The sequence below is a fragment of the Bombina bombina genome, chromosome 5 (assembly GCF_027579735.1).
Source record: "Bombina bombina isolate aBomBom1 chromosome 5, aBomBom1.pri, whole genome shotgun sequence".
NCBI lineage: Eukaryota > Metazoa > Chordata > Amphibia > Anura > Bombinatoridae > Bombina > Bombina bombina.
The window spans coordinates 65676874-65693578 of NC_069503.1; the positions used below are offsets into that span (position 1 = coordinate 65676874).

General features: G+C 40.7%; 1 protein-coding gene across 1 annotated transcript; it reads right to left on the reverse strand.

The window, feature by feature from the left end:
* Positions 1–6472: 6472 nt before the first annotated feature.
* Positions 6473–9142, reverse strand: LOC128659872 (E3 SUMO-protein ligase ZBED1-like). The gene is made up of 3 exons (XM_053713451.1): positions 8704–9142; positions 8017–8248; positions 6473–7206 (listed from the first exon to the last, which is right to left on the reverse strand). Exons 1-3 carry the CDS (start codon positions 8733–8735, stop codon positions 6529–6531), a joined length of 942 nt encoding a protein of 313 aa, XP_053569426.1. The 5' UTR covers positions 8736–9142; the 3' UTR covers positions 6473–6528.
* Between the last annotated feature and the right edge of the window lie 7563 nt (positions 9143–16705).

The following is a 16705-nucleotide window of genomic DNA, read 5'->3' on the forward strand; positions in this document are numbered from 1 at the left end:
GGGCGTATTTATAGGCATTTTGAGGTTTGGGAAACTTTGCCCCTCCTGGTAGGAATGTATATTCCATACGTCACTAGCTCATGGACTCTTGCCAATATGAAAGAAATGAATTTATCAGGTAAGTTCTTACATAAATTATGTTTTTAACCTGGCAGAGCCAAGCGAGATCCCAGAAAGGCTCTCCCGCAGCAAAGAGGCGAACGGCTCTAGAGCTTGGTTAAAGAGCAGCGGGGAAAGTGGACATCCTTGCCTAGTCCCTCTTAAGTACTATCTGCGGAGAAAGGCTGCCATTAATATAGAGATAAGAGATCGGGTTTTTATATAAATTTTGAATAAATTCCAAACACAGTTTTTTAAATCCGAATCTCTCTAACGCTGTGAAGAGGTAATTCCAGTTCACAGCGTCAAAAGCTTTTTCTGCGTCCACAGTGAGGATAGCAGCTTTATTAATCTCTTTACATTCAACACTATTTGGGTCTAAATTCCACACATAGTCCAAAAGGGAGGTGACTTTCCGAATATTTTTAAGAGAATTCCTCTCCTTCATGAACCCGGTTTGATCTGGGTGAATGGCTTTGTCTAACAATTTAACCAGCCTTGCTGATATAATTGTTGCCAATAATTTATAATCTGCATTAAGCACAGATATCTGCCTATACGACCCCAAATCCTCCGGGTCCTTGCCTATTTTTAAAATCAGTGAGATACGAGCGGCCGAAGAAAAAAAGATTGAAATTGTATTACTGGAAGCAAAGTAGAAATTAAAAAGTTTAACTAAAGGTACTTTAATTTCTTCTTTTAAAATTTTGTAGAACTCTACTTGAATGCAGTCAGGTCCTGGGGACTTATTACAACTGGCTGCCTGTATCGCCTCTAATACCTCTACCTCGGAAATTGGGCTATTTAAGGTAGTTAACTCTTCCTCCGGAATCTTAGGCAAGTTGACCTTGGCCCAAAACTTTGCGGCATTATCCATATTAGTACTGGATTCCGAATACAACCGTTGGAAGACCTTATAAAACTCTTTGCTAATATCTTCTGCGTTAGTATATTTTATATTCTACACTTTAATTGCAGAAATCAGATTCCTGGTCTTCCTGATCTTTACTAACCTAGCCAAGAATTTGGCTGAGTTCCCGTAGGGGCCCCTAAATTGGTAATTCATTTTCTGTTCTTCTAGGGATCTTTGTTTTAAGGAGATATTGCTTTCCCTTTTGAACTTACAATATCTATCCAAATTATCCTTAGATTTATTTGTATAAAATCTCTTAAGTGCGTTCCTAACTTGAGCAGCTAATTGTGATTCCTGAGCCAACGCTTTTTTCTTTGTGATACAAAGATAGGCTTTGATTTCCCCCCTCAAAGCAGCTTTAGCCGCCTCCCAGAAAACCTCAGGTTTAGAAAATTGACTAATATTAAAGGTAGTATAGTCCTTCCATTTTTGTTTTAACCAATTGGTGAATCTAGGACTATTAACCAAAAACTGGGGAAAAAAGAATGTAGTGTTCTGGGTCTGGCGGGAAATAGACGCCGAAAGAGTAAAAGAAATTACAGCATGATCGGAGATCGTAATATCGTAAATATTAGAATCTGATCTACTCAAGGCTAGAGATTTAGAGATCAAAAATAAATCGATTCTGGAAAATGTCATATCTGATTTTAATTCATATGAGAAGCTACGTTGGTCCAGATTTTTAAGTCTCCAAATATCAACTAGATTCAAATCAGAACTGAATATTTTGAAATAATTTGCGACTCTATAATTTTCCCGTAAATTTTTACCAGATAATCTATCGAGTACTGGGCATTGAGACATATTGAATTCTCCACCTAATATTAACTTATCAGCAGAAAAGGGGAATAATTTGCCCTTAACAACATCCCAAAAGGCCGGGGAAAAAGAGTTTGGACCATATAAATTACATAGAACATAGTTATATCCATTTATTTGAATCTGGAGAATCATGAATCTTCCCTCAGAGTCGATTTCCAGCTTAATGATGTTATAATCTAAATTTTTATGTAACAGTATAGCGACTCCTGATCTCCTTTTAACTGCCGGGGCAGCCACACATTCACCCACCCACTTACATTTCAATTTAACTGATTCTGATTCTTTAAGGTGTGTTTCTTGCAACATTACTATATCGGGGCTAAATTTAGCCAGATACTTAATAATTAATTTACGTTTCCTAGGGGATGTTACACCCCCTACATTCCACGAGAGGATATTGATCTTATTCATCATCTAGTAAAGAACACCTTATTCCCTTGCTCCAATACCTCATTTGTCCAGCTCTGCCTGAAGAATGTATCCGGCGGCGGGAGGTGAGAGGGATAGAAAGTGGGGGAAGGGAAAAAAAAAAACACAATAAAGAAATTTGTAACAATACTAAAACATAAAAAAATAAAACAACTCATTCTCAGAACATATATGTTATCTTGCCTCAGTATATGGATACAGTATATTACGACCAGTTTCCAGAAATATATATTTCTATATTTCTCTAAAAGGAACACAATAGAATAAAGCCAGCAAAGAACGATAAAAAATAAAACAATACAATCTTTGGTGACCCGAAACATATTGATCAAATACATTTTAAGATTATATTAGATCCTTAGAAACCTCCTCCAGTGTATTACAGACCACCAATAAATGCCTGTGCCTCTTGCGGATTATTAAGCACATGTCTAATGCCGTTTTTTTCTGCAATAATTTTTGCAGGGTATGTTACCCATGCATTCAGGCCTCTACTGGTGATCCTAGTACAGTAAGGGATCATCTGCTTCCTCTTGGAAGAGGTTGCAACTGAAAAATCTTGAAAAATTAGTAACTTATTTTTCTGAAAAATAAATTCCTGTGACTTCCTATATAGCTTTAAAAATTCTACCTTGTCTTGAAATCTAAGTAACTTGAAAATGCACATTCTGCCCCTATTGGAGGAAACTGTACTAGCTTTCCTAGTGCCGACCCTATGTGCTCTTTCTACCGCTAGAGCAGTGTTAATTTTGGCAGCAAATTTTGATTTAGTTTTAGTCGTAGTCTTTTGACTAAAATGCCATTTTAGTTTTAGTCGTATTTTAGTCATCTGAATTGTTTTAGTTTTAGTCGAATTTTAGTCGACTAAAATCGTACTGGCGATTTTAGTCGACTAAAATTCGACTAAAACTAAAATCTAATGGGTTAAATTGTGCATTATTTAAGCATTTATCTAGAATTTCCAATCCAAACTCATTATATATATATATATATATATATATATATACACTCCTGGATTAAAAATGTTATTATTTATGGTATTGGTATTAAGGTTCGAAGTTCGAACATAGTACATACAAAAGAATACAGACACAAATTTACTTTTAGCCGTTGTGGTAACGTCTTTATAAATAAAAGTAAGTTTCATAAACAAACACAAGAATATTGTTTTTTTGAATTTTTACAAACAGAAGTGCAACTGTACTGTTCAATCAATGTAATAATGCCATTGCACATTATTACCTGAATATAAAACCTTTTACAGTTCAAGTAAGTAACTTGTTATTGTTAACAGTACCCAAGTCCCAACAAAACAATTCTGCAGCCAGCAAGTGCTACAAGGCAGCAGCAGCAAAGGCACAGACAGCAAAATAAAAGCAAGTTTCATAAACAAACAAGAATATTGCTTTTTGAATTTTGACAAACAGAAGTGCAACTGTACTGTGTTCCCATTGCACATATTATTACCTGAATATAAAACCTTAACAGTTCAAGTAACTTACTAACTTGAACACAGTACGCAACAAAACAATTCTGCAGCCAGAGCCAGCGAGTGCTACAAGGCAGTAGCAAAGGCACAGACAGCAAAATAAAAGCAAGTTTGATTTTGCTCTGCTGCCTTGTAGCACTAGCTGGCTGCAGAATTGTTTAGTTGTGTACTGGTAAACAATTAACAAACAAGAATATTGTTTTTTGAATTTTGACAAAGAGAAGTGCAACTGTACTGTAATCCCATTGCACATATTATTACCTGAATATAAAACCTTTTAACAGTTCAAGTAACTTGTTAACCTTAACCGTACACAACAAAACAATTCTGCAGCCAGCTAGTGCTACAGGCAGCAAAGGCACAGACAGCATAACTACTAAAGTAATTAACCAATACTAGAGGGGTAATGCTTATTTCTATAATAAGAATCAGTTACGAACTGACTCACTGGACGTGGACTGTTCACAATTTTTCACATCTTCACAGTTTATTGTTTCAAATTTCAACAATTCTAATTCTCAGATACATTCAAAGAAAAAGTGCAGAGGCTACAAATACAATGCTAGCAGCTGTACTGTATGGAACTATATAACAATCACCACTTTTTATAACTCCTCTCTCTGTCTCAGCAAGCATTGACAATAGAGGTAAATATGTATCACACTAAGAACACCCCACTAACTTACAATGAGATGCATATTGTTGCTATAGGAAGTGCTGTTAATACAGCAGATAATACTATTTATTCAGTGCTAAATTTGACAGCAAGTGAGCAGCACCTATAGCTTATCTATCTACTAGGGGCTGGAGTGGATTTACATTTCTGGCACCACATTGTAGACAGGTGCAAGGTAGGGAACCCTTACGCTGAGGTCCTGCTGCCAACTCCCCTAGGGGCAGAACCTGGGCCTGCCTGACGTAAAAAAATGATATGTGCCTACTCTGCCTAATTATAAATCTGTCTGAGACGTTTGTATAGGTTTAGGAAGTGCTGTCAGGAGTGAGTGAATACTATTCACTGCTAGATTCATTGACATGACATGATTCATCCATAGCAACAATATGCATCTAATTGAAAGTTACTGTAACTAAACTTACTGGTCTATTTTTCTTTTTCTTTAGTGTGATATATTTACCTCTATTATCAATGCTAAGAGAGAGAGAGAGAGAGAGAGGAGTTTATTGGTGGTGGTTGTTATTATAGTTCCACAGAAATTCTAATCCACACACACACTCACTTATGGTATTGTAGCACTAGCCTTATGCATTTTTTCTATGACTGTCACTGTATTTGACAATTAGAACTGTTGAATTATTGATTCTTCCTATAGCAATAAGCAGTGAGTGAAACACAACCCAAACCCACAAGTATAGGTATGCTAAAAATGCTTAACATGTTATAAGTAACTGGAGAATAAAAACATTTCTATTTGTTTCGATTCATTTTAAGGAAAGCACTTCGTGCCAATATGACCCTTGCTCTATTCCGCCGGCCTCGAGAGAGGTCACCTGTGACACTGAATATTCTCTCTGCAAAGGCTTGAGAAGCTGGCATAGCCAACAGGTCTAATGCAAAAGGTTTTAACTGGTGATAAAAAGTATCATTCTTTGACAGCCAAAAATCTGTTCCAGTGTCGTCATCAGTGATGGGTTGTTGCAAAAGCTCTTCCTCCCTATATTTTCTGATCTGCTGCTCTATGTTGTTTGGGGAGGTCCTCTGCCTGGGTCTTCTGCGGCATTTTGAGAGAAACCGAAAGACTCTGTGCTTTGATGTGGATGGTGGGGCTTCTTCCTTTGATTTCTCAATATTCTCCTCTTCTGCAAGTGCATCATCTTCTTCAGACAGATCCTCATCTTGTGTGTGGGGCAATGCTGATTTTCTTATCACATACTCCTCTGCCTGTTTAAGAAGTTCCTGAATATTTTCATCAGCCACATCAACAAGGGTTTCACAGACAGTAGGGTTGACAAAACAAGCAGCAGCTGCAAGTGGGGAGAACCTTTCATCTGTTGTATCTAAGAATGAAGCAAAACGCTGGTTTACATTCCCTTTCATTTTTTGTGCAATTGTGGCAAGGTCTTGGTAGCTAGTGTTCTGTTTAAAGTCATCAAGGTGACTGAGCAGATCAAAGAGGGCAGGGACAACCAGGGACATGGACATGGTGTCACTCTGGAGTGTTTTAGTATGTTCTGCAAATGGCAGCAGTAGATCATGCAATGATGTGAGCTTTTGCCATTCACTAGGGAGAAAGCTGTCCCATCCCATGTTGTTTGCGATTTGGCAGACCGAGTCTTTCACTTTGATGAGTCGTACGATCATGTTGAATGTACTTGACCAGCGTGTGGGGCAGTCATTTAAAACAATAAGGCCACACTGCTCCAATATCTTCTGTGTTGCAACGGAAGACTTGCGGAAGAGTTTCACTACTGACCTTGCTTTATCAAGGATTCTCTTAACACTTGCCTCCTTCTGCACCATGTGGACCACAAGTTGTAAGGTATGCACCACACACGGTGTCCGGTCCATGTCGATCTGTTGGTACCTAAGAGGACAGAGCACAGTCAAATAAGCATAAAGTATAAAAAAGTTTTCCATTCAAGTTTTTAAACCCTCAATATCTTAATTATGGATGGGAATACTTTACACAAGATTACAATACAAAGTGTAAATGGAAAAATAACAACAAAAGATACAGCCCGCCCCCAACATCAATCTCATATCCATGTTAAAATTGACTGTCATCATGAAAAAGATTGAAAAAATAATAAAAATGGCTCACCGCAAATCATCAATTTCAGACTCAGACGACTCAGAGTCACTTTCCGTTATGGGGGAGTCTTCCTCACTAAAGCTGGGTGGTTCTTCTGCTGCTGCTGTGGTGTGTTTAAATGCTGCCACCATATTACTCCCATTGTCTGTTATCACTGTAAGGATCTTCTTCTTTGGTATGTCCCACTCTTGCAAGCATTTGTCCACACATGATTTGATTGACTGTGCAGTGTGTGGGTGTGCTACTTGTTCAAGGGCCAACAATATGTGATCAGCTTTATTTTGGTCAACACAAAAGTAGCACGCACTTATACCAAGGAATGAAGCTGTTAGTCCTTTTTTTGTCCACAAATCAGTGCAAATAGATACTCTCCGGGCAGCAGCCAGTCTCTTTTTGAATTTTTGTTTTTCATCTTCATAATGTTTGTCAATCAGATTATTTATTTTAGTTTTCTTTGGAACACTCAGTCTCCTATCTACGGTCGCCATCATGTTAACAAAGTCCTCATCTTCAATCGTTCTGACTGGTAATCCAGTGCGCCCAATCCATTTTGCTATGGCATCCTCCCTGGCCTGTTGTTCCTTAGAGTCAATTTTGTATTTTGAAGCACTTACAAGAGCTGTGTAAATATTTTGCTGTGGTGCACTGGCTTGACTTGGCCCATCATTGGATGTTTTCTGTATCTGTGGGGGTGAATAAGGTGGGGGGAAAAAATCTAATAATTCTGATTTTTCTTTCTCTCACGGTCACCCATCCACAGCACCAAGTTCAATTGTCTCTTTCTATATATATATATACTACATTTATGTCCCTTGCTTCCTGAGTCCCAGTTCCACCATATGTCACTCTCAAAAGGGTTAGTTATCTCATCAATCAATACAGGACAGCAGTGGTTTCTTTAGGCTTGTATTGGGACATAAAACAAGTGGGATAGGATAGAGACAAAATATAATTAATAATATGTATTTTAATTACTTTACCTGCAATTTTATACTGCCGTGCCAGTAGTCGACATTAACCCTTTCTTTTTAGTTTCTGAATTGTAAAGCTCTAACTCCCCCCACATCCCACACATTTCCTTCTATATATATTGTGTGTTTTTGTTGTTGGTGGAATTCCAAAATGCATAGGGATTATCCATAATATCTACTGGAGCATGCCTAGAGAACTAGAAGCTGTGTGTGAACTCAGTTAAAATACAATGCCTGTGACTGTAAAACACTGTGGGGGTGGAGTTGGCTGCTCCAGGCCAGGGGGCAGCTTAGCTATAATGTAATTCATTTTGCTTAGTTTTGATAATTATTAAAAAAAATTAGCCCGTTTAGCTTAGGATAATGGATATGCAGTTGAACAGATCTATTCTGAACCTGGACCAAACCAACCTGTTTTATGTCCCTTTAAGTTTAGTGAAAAGAAAACACCAGTTTGGCCTACCTGACTAAATAACTTTATCTTAAACAACCATTTAAGTGTGACTGTGCAGTGCATAGTACCTTTGTATGAATTTCGGGATGACTCATCTGCAAATGACGCTTCAAGTTTGTTGTATTTTTACCAGTGATTGCCACTCCACATGGTTTGCAAAGGGTCTTGTTCTCCTTAGCATCAAATGTAAAATGCATCCATAGATCTTCTCTTCTCTTTCTCCCAGACACTAACATTTCTGTGACTAGTGTCATCTGTATCTGTACAGTTTGTGCAGCAGTGTATGCTACCTGTTGGTGACTGGTGTTACCCAAAAAGAAAGATATTACTAGTACTAGACAAAATGGTAATAATACAGAAAAATGCTGTAATTGTTAAAGCAAGGGTCAGTCAGTCAGCTCAGCAGCAACCCCTCAGCCCCCACTCTGCTACTATTTCATTTTCAGGCCCATCAGATCAGATCAGATCAGTGCCCCTTCCTTATAAGTCACCTGCGCCACCCACCCAGGCCACCATTGAGCTGAGCCTGCCATGCCGATGCCAGATCCTCCTATAATATATATCCTTCCTAAATAAATACATGGACTTTGCAGTGACAGACTGTGAGATACACACTACACAGACAGGAAGCCTGACACCTAAGAGTAGGGTAGGAGGATGCATTGCATGGCGACATAACCATGTGGCACTGGCAACGTGAACCGAACCGAGATCTTATACTAAAAATTCAGTAGACAAACACACAAGTCACTCACCACGTCACATTCAATTTCCACTCTCCAGACATGGAGGAATTCCAATTCCAACTCTTCCTCTTCTCTTCTGTGGTTTGCACTCAGTTGCACTGCAGGGCGTTGTTCCAGAAGTCCCGACTCCCTTAGGCAAACAGAGGGATCCTGCAGCTGCGCCTGCGTCTCTCACTCTCTCTCCCAGACTCCCATGCGTGGCTGCGTGCATCTCACTCTAACAGACAGCGGTGGGTGGAGCTCAGAGGAAACTAAAAAGCGGAGGTTCAGGTGACGTCCCTCCCTCAGACCCTCACATTTTCGTTTCGGTTTCGTCCAATGACGAAAATTGGAATTGATTTTCGTCATATTTTTCGTCAATTGACTTAATGATAACTTAATTTTCGTTAACTTTTCGTCACTAAAAACGGCCGCTGACGAAAACATTTGACGAAAATATTTTCGTCAACGAAATTAACACTGCGCTAGAGGGAGATGTTGTGCGGGGAAACCTAACGCTTTGGGCAATAATAGCGAGGTAACCTTCATGAGGTCCTCATACTCGGGGGATTCAGGTAATCCCACAATTCTAATATTATTCCGCCTGTAGTGGTCTTCCAGGTCCTCCAAGCGTGATCGTAGGCTAGTTATTTTAACCTCCTGACTGTGGACTAACTCATCCTGGATATTGGCTCAGTCCTCCAGGTCTGAGATCCTAGTTTCTGCCTCGTCTAGTCTTGAAGCAAATTGCTTAACCTCGTTAGCAAGAGATACAATATCTGTTGAAATGGTACAAAGCTCTTTCTTAACCCCTTAGTGACCAGAGCACTTTTCCATTTTCTGTCCGTTTGGGACCAAGGCTATTTTTACATTTTTGCGGTGTTTGTGTTTAGCTGTAATTTTCTTCTTACTCATTTACTGTACCCACACATATTATATACCGTTTTTCTCGCCATTAAATGGACTTTCTAAAGATACCATTATTTTCATCATATCTTATAATTTACTATAAAAAAAATGATAAAATATGAGGAAAAATGGAAAAAAAACACACTTTTTCTAACTTTGACCCCCAAAATCTGTTACATATCTAAAACCACCAAAAAACACCCATGCTAAATAGTTTCTAAATTTTGTCCTGAGTTTAGAAATACCCAATGTTTACATGTTCTTTGCTTTTTTTGCAAGTTATAGGGCCATAAATACAAGTAGCACTTTGCTATTTCCAAACCATTTTTTTCCAAAATTAGCGCTAGTTACATTAGAACACTGATATCTGTCAGGAATACCTGAATATCCCTTGACATTTATATATTTTTTTTTAGTAGACATCCCAAAGTATTGATCTAGGCCAATTTTGGTATATTTCATACCACCATTTCACCGCCAAATGCGATCAAATACAAAAAATTGTTCACTTTTTCACAAATTTTTTCACAAACTTTAGGTTTCTCACTGAAATTATTTACAAACAACTTGTGCAATTATGGCATAAATGTTTGTAAATTCTTCTCTGGGATCCCCTTTGTTCAGAAATAGCACACATATATGGCTTTGGCGTTGCTTTTTGGTAATTAGAAGGCCGCTAAATGCCACTGCGCACCACAAGTGTATCATGCCCAGCAGTTAAGGGGTTAATTAGGGAGCTTTTAGGGAGCTTGTAGGGTTAATTTTAGCTTTAGTGTAGTGTAGTAGACAACCCCAAGTATTGATCTAGGCACATTTTGGTATATTTCATGCCACCATTTCACCGCCAAATGCGATCAAATTAAAAAAAACTTAAAATTTTTCACAATTTTAGGTTTCTCACTGAAATCATTTACAAACACTTGTGCAATTATGGCACAAATGGTTGTAAATGCTTGTCTGGGATCCCCTTTGTTCAGAAATAGCAGACATATATGACTTTGGCGTTGCTTTCTGGTAATTAGAAGGCCACTAAATCCTGTTGCGCCTCACATGTGTATTATGGCTAGCAGTGAAAGGGTTAATTAGGGAGTTTGTAGTGAGCTTGCAGGGTTAATTTTAGCTTTAGTGTAGAGATCAGCCTCCCATCTGACACATCCCACCCCCTGATCCCTCCCAAACAGCTCCCTTCCCTCCCCCACCCCACAATTGTCCCCGCCATCTTAAGTACTGGCAGAAAGTCTGCCAGTACTAAAATAAAAGGGTTTTAAAAAAAAAATGAAATTTTTTTTTAGCATATTTACATATGCTACTGTGTAGGATCCCCCCCTTAGCCCCCAACCTCCCTGATCCCCCCCAAAACCGCTCTCTAACCCTCCCCTCTGCCTTATTGGGGGCCATCTTGGGTACTGGCAGCTGTCTGCCAGTACCCAGTTTACAATAAAAAGTGCTTTTTTTTTCTTTGTTTTTTTTTTCTGTAGTGTAGCTTCCCCCCACAGACAAACCCCCACCACCTTGCTGATTATTTTAATTTTCAATTTTTGTATCTTTTTTATTTGCACATTTTCTGCAGTGTAGCGGTTCCCACCCGCTCCCCGTGCACGCGCCCGCCCCCACCCTCCCGTGCACGCGCGCGCGCGCCCGTGCGCGCCCCCAGCCACCCCCGCCCACGATCCCGCCCCCCTTCACATCCACAGGGCCATCGATGGCCGCCACCCGCCTCCCGGTCCGGCTCCCACCCACCAACACAGGGAGCAACCGATCTCCGGTGCAGAGAGGGCCACAGAGTGGCTCTCTCTGCACCGGATTACTTAAAAAGGTTATTGCAGGATGCCTCCATATCGAGGCATCACTGCAATAACCGGAAAGCAGCTGGAAGCGAGCAGGATCGCTTCCAGCTGCTTTCCACACTGAGGACGTGCAGGGTACGTTCTCAGGCATTAACTGCCTTTTTTCTGAGGACGTACCCTGCACGTCCTCAGTCGTTAAGGGGTTAATGATGTCGAATTGTGGAGTAAATATATCGGTTAATTGGGAAATTAGGTTGTCAGTGTCAATATGTGAAGTGCCCCCATCTGAAGGGGGATCTAATGTGGTGTCCACACTCTTAACCTTCCTATCTTTACCTTTAGGCGGCATTATGGGCGAACTGTGTTTCACATGTGAAATATATCTTTCCATGTAAATAGTGCGAAATTAAGTGCACAAAACAATAACAAACAATCAATAAAATACTAGCGTGAAAAACAAAAAAGCACAGGATATAATATCTGTGACGCAATACTGGTGAGTGTGTTTTTTTTTTTTTCTTTCTTTTTTTCTTGTTTTTTTTTCCTTCTTCTTTACTTTTTATAGTGTTCCAACTAAGTGAATTGTGAATAGTGCAATTTAAGGCCTTTCACTAAGAGCAATATTTTTTATATAGAACAGACAAGCAGTAAATCCAGATTTAAACAAGAGGTATACCACTAAATCTCATAAGAATAAACTTTGTAAATTCCCAGACACAGAAAAACTTTGACAATAATTATAGTCCAGGCATCAGAAAACCTAGAGAGATATAGCACACTGATCTTGTGGTTAGCACCCAGCAAGAAAAGGGGACAGGAAGAGAAGGAAAAAAGGACCACTTTTCATTCTTTTTCTCTTGTAAGGTGTATCCAGTCCACGGATTCATCCATTACTTGTGGGATATTCTCCTTCCCAACAGGAAGCTGCAAGAGGATCACCCTATATAGCTCCTCCCCTAACTGCCACTCCCAGTCATTCTCTTGCAGCTCTCGACAAGGGAAGTAGCTAGAGAGATGTGGTGCATTAATGTAGTTTATCTTCAATCAAAAGTTTATTATTTTCAAATGGTACCGGAGTTGTACTATTTTAGCCTCAGGCAGAAAGTTGAAGAAGAGTCTGCCTGAGGTTTTTGATGATCTTAGCGGTTTGTAACTAAGATCCACTGCTGTTCTCACACATAACTGAAGAGATGGGTAACTTCAGCTGGGGGAATAGCGTGCAGGGTTTCCTGCTCTGAGGTATGTGCAGTTTTACATTTTTCTAGAGAGATGATAAGCTAGAAAATGCTGACAGTGCCTGATTTATTTAAGGTAAGCCTGATTACAGTGATTTAATAACGACTGGTATCATGCTTGCTGTAAAGGGTAATATTTTTGTTATTTACTCTCATTACTGAATAGATATAACGTTTGTTTGATATATATAAACGTTTTTTACAAATGGTGATAAAACTTTATTCTGGGGCCCAGTTTTTCCACATGGCTGACTAGATTTTGCCTAGGGATAGTTTTTTTAAGGCCCTCTCACTGTGAGTACAGGTTGGGGGGGGCCTATTTTCGCGCCTAAATTGCGCAGTAGTTTTTGCAGCTTGAGACATCCAGCTTCCCTGAAGGAGTCCCCTGAACATATAGGACCTCTCTAAAGGGTTTTTGTGCCTTCCAAAGTCATTGTATGGGCAGGTAGGAGCCACAGTAGAGCTGTGGCAGTTGGTTGTGACTGTTTAAAAACGTTTATATCGTTTTTTTGATCCGGTTTTGAAACTAAGGGGTTAATCATCCATTTGCAAGTGGGTGCAATGCTATTTCAGTCTATTATACACACTGTAAAAATTTCGTAAAATTTACTGTTTTTTTTTCAGTTTTGCAGTTTCTGTGATTGTTTTTTTTCAGTTTTGCAGTTTCTGTGATTGTTTTTTTCTCTTAAAGGCACAGTACCGTTTTTATTTTTTGCTTGTTCACAGTTATTAAAGTGTTTTCCAAGCTTGCTGGTCTCATTACTAGTCTGTTTAAACATGTCTGACATAGAGGAAACTCATTGTTCATTATGTTTAGAAGCCATTGTGGAACCCCCTCTTAGAATGTGTACCAAATGCACTGATTTCACTATAGATTACAAAGACCATATTCTGGCTTTAAAAAATCTATCACCAGAAGAAATTGACAAGGAGGAAGTTATGCCGTCTAACTCTCCCCACGTGTCAGAACCTATAAATCCCGCTCAGGGGACGCCAAGTACATCTAGCGCGCCCATTGCGTATACCTTGCAAGACATGGCGGCAGTTATAAATCATACACTTACAGATGTATTATCTAAACTGCCAGGATTGCAAGGAAAGCAAGACAGCTCTGGGACTAGAATAAATACAGAGCTCTCTGACGCTTTAGTGACTATGTCTGATACACCCTCACAATGTACTGAAGCTGAAGCAGGGGAGCTTCAATCTGTGGGTGATTTTTCTGATTCAGGGAAGATACTTCAACCTGATTCTGATATGTCTACATTTAAATTTAAGCTTGAGCACCTCCGCATATTGCTCAGGGAGGTCTTAGCAACTCTGGACGACTGTGACGCTATTGTAGTCCCAGAGATATTATGTAGATTGGATAAATACTATGCAGTACCTACTTACACTGATGTTTTTCCAGTCCCTAAGAGGTTTTCTGAAATTATTACTAAGGAATGGGATAGATCAGGTGTATCGTTCTCTCCCCCTCCTGTTTTTAAAAAGATGTTTCCTATAGACGCCGCTACACGGGACTTGTGGCAGACGGTCCCTAAGGTGGAGGGAGCAGTTTCTACTCTAGCTAAGCATACCACTATCCCTGTCGAGGACAGTTGTGCTTTTCTAGATCCAATGGATAAAAAATTAGAGGGTTACCTTAAGAAAATTTTTATTCAACAAGGTTTTATTCTCCAGCCTCTTGCATGCATTGCCCCAGTCACTGCTGCTGCAGCTTTCTGGTTTGAGTCTCTAGAGGAGGCTCTACAGGTTGAAACCCTGTTGGATGATATTATTGACAAGCTTAGGGCCCTTAAGCTAGCCAATTCATTTGTTTCTGACGCCGTTGTTCATTTAACCAAACTAACGGCTAAAAATTCAGGTTTTGCTATTCAGGCGCGTAGGGCGCTATGGCTTAAATCCTGGTCAGCTGACGTGACTTCAAAGTCTAAACTTCTCAACATTCCCTTCAAAGGACAGACCCTATTCGGGCCTGGACTGAAGGAGATCATTTCTGACATCACTGGAGGAAAAGGTCACGCCCTTCCTCAAGACAGGTCCAACAAATTAAGGACCAAACAGTCTAGTTTTCGGCCCTTTCGAAACTTCAAGAGTGGCGCAGCTTCAACTTCCTCTAACACAAAGCAAGAGGGAACCTTTGCCCAGTCTAAGCCGGTCTGGAGACCTAACCAGGCTTGGAACAAGGGGAAACAGGACAAAAAGCCTGCCGCTGCCTCTAAGACAGCATGAATGAGCAGCCCCGATCCGGAAACGGATCTAGTAGGGGGCAGACTCTCTCTCTTCGCCCAGGCTTGGGCAAGAGATGTCCAGGATCCCTGGGCATTGGAAATTGTGTCCAAGGGTTATCTTCTGGAATTCAAAACCTCTCCCCCAAAAGGGAGATTTCATCTCTCACAGTTATCTGTAAACCAGATAAAGAGAGAGGCATTCTTACATTGTGTTCGAGACCTCCTAGTTATTGGAGTGATCCACCCAGTTCCAAAGGAGGAACAGGGGCAGGGCTTTTATTCAAATCTGTTTGTGGTTCCCAAGAAAGAGGGAACATTCAGACCAATCTTAGATCTCAAGATCTTAAACAAATTTCTCAGAGTCCCATCCTTCAAGATGGAGACTATTCGAACCATTCTTCCTATGATCCAGGAGGGTCAATATATGACTACCGTAGACTTAAAGGATGCTTATCTTCACATCCCGATACACAAAGATCATCATTGTTTTCTCAGGTTTGCCTTTCTAGACAGGCACTACCAGTTTGTGGCTCTTCCCTTCGGGTTGGCCACGGCACCAAGAATCTTTACGAAGGTTCTAGGGTCCCTCCTAGCGGTCCTAAGGCCGCGGGGTATAGCAGTAGCCCCTTACTTAGACGACATTCTAATACAGGCGGCGACTTTTCAAATCGCAAGGTCCCATACGGACATTGTTCTGGCATTTCTGAAGTCCCATGGGTGGAAGGTGAACGAAGAAAAGAGTTCTCTATCACCTCTAACAAGAGTTTCATTCCTAGGGACTCTGATAGATTCAGTAGAAATGAAGATTTACCTAATGAAGGCCAGATTGTCAAAACTTCTAGACTCTTGCCGTGTTCTTTATTCCACTTCTCGTCCTTCAGTGGCTCAGTGTATGGAAGTAATCGGTTTAATGGTAGTGGCAATGGACATAGTACCGTTTGCCTGCCTACATCTCAGGCCGCTGCAACTTTGCATGCTCAGTCAGTGGAATGGGGATTACACAGATTTGTCCCCTCTACTAAATCTGGATCAAGAAACCAGGGATTCTCTTCTCTGGTGGCTATGTCAGGTCCATATGTCCAAGGGGATGAGCTTCTGCAGGCCAGAGTGGACTATAGTAATGACAGATGCCAGTCTTCTGGGCTGGGGTGCAGTCTCGAACTCCCTGAAGGCTCAGAGCTTGTGGACTCAGGAGGAGGCACTCCTTCCGATAAACATTCTGGAACTAAGAGCGATTTTCAATGCTCTTCAGGCGTGGCCTCAGCTAGCTGGGGTCAGGTTCATCAGATTTCATTCGGACAATATCACGACTGTAGCCTACATCAACCATCAGGGGGGAACAAGGAGTTCCCTAGCAATGTTGGAGGTTTCAAAGATAATTCTATGGGCAGAGGTTCACTCCTGCCATCTATCAGCTATCCATATCCCAGGTGTCGAGAACTGGGAGGCGGATTTTCTAAGTCAGCAGACTTTTCATCCGGGAGAATGGGAACTCCATCCGGAGGTATTTGCTCAGTTGATTCAACTTTGGGGCAAACCAGAACTGGATCTCATGGCGTCTCGCCAGAACGCCAAGCTTCCTTGTTACGGGACCAGGTCCAGGTATCCCAAGGCAACGCTGATAGATGCTCTAGCAGCGCCTTGGTCCTTCAACCTGGATTATGTGTTTCCACCGTTTCCTCTGCTCCCTCGTCTGATTGCCAAGATCAGGCAGGAGAGAGCTTTGGTGATTTTGATAGCACCTGCGTGGCCACGCAGGACTTGGTATGCAGACCTGGTGGACATGTCATCCTGTCCACCATGGACCCTGCCGCTGAGGCAGGACCTTCTACTTCAGGGTCCTTTCAACCATCCAAACCTAATTTCT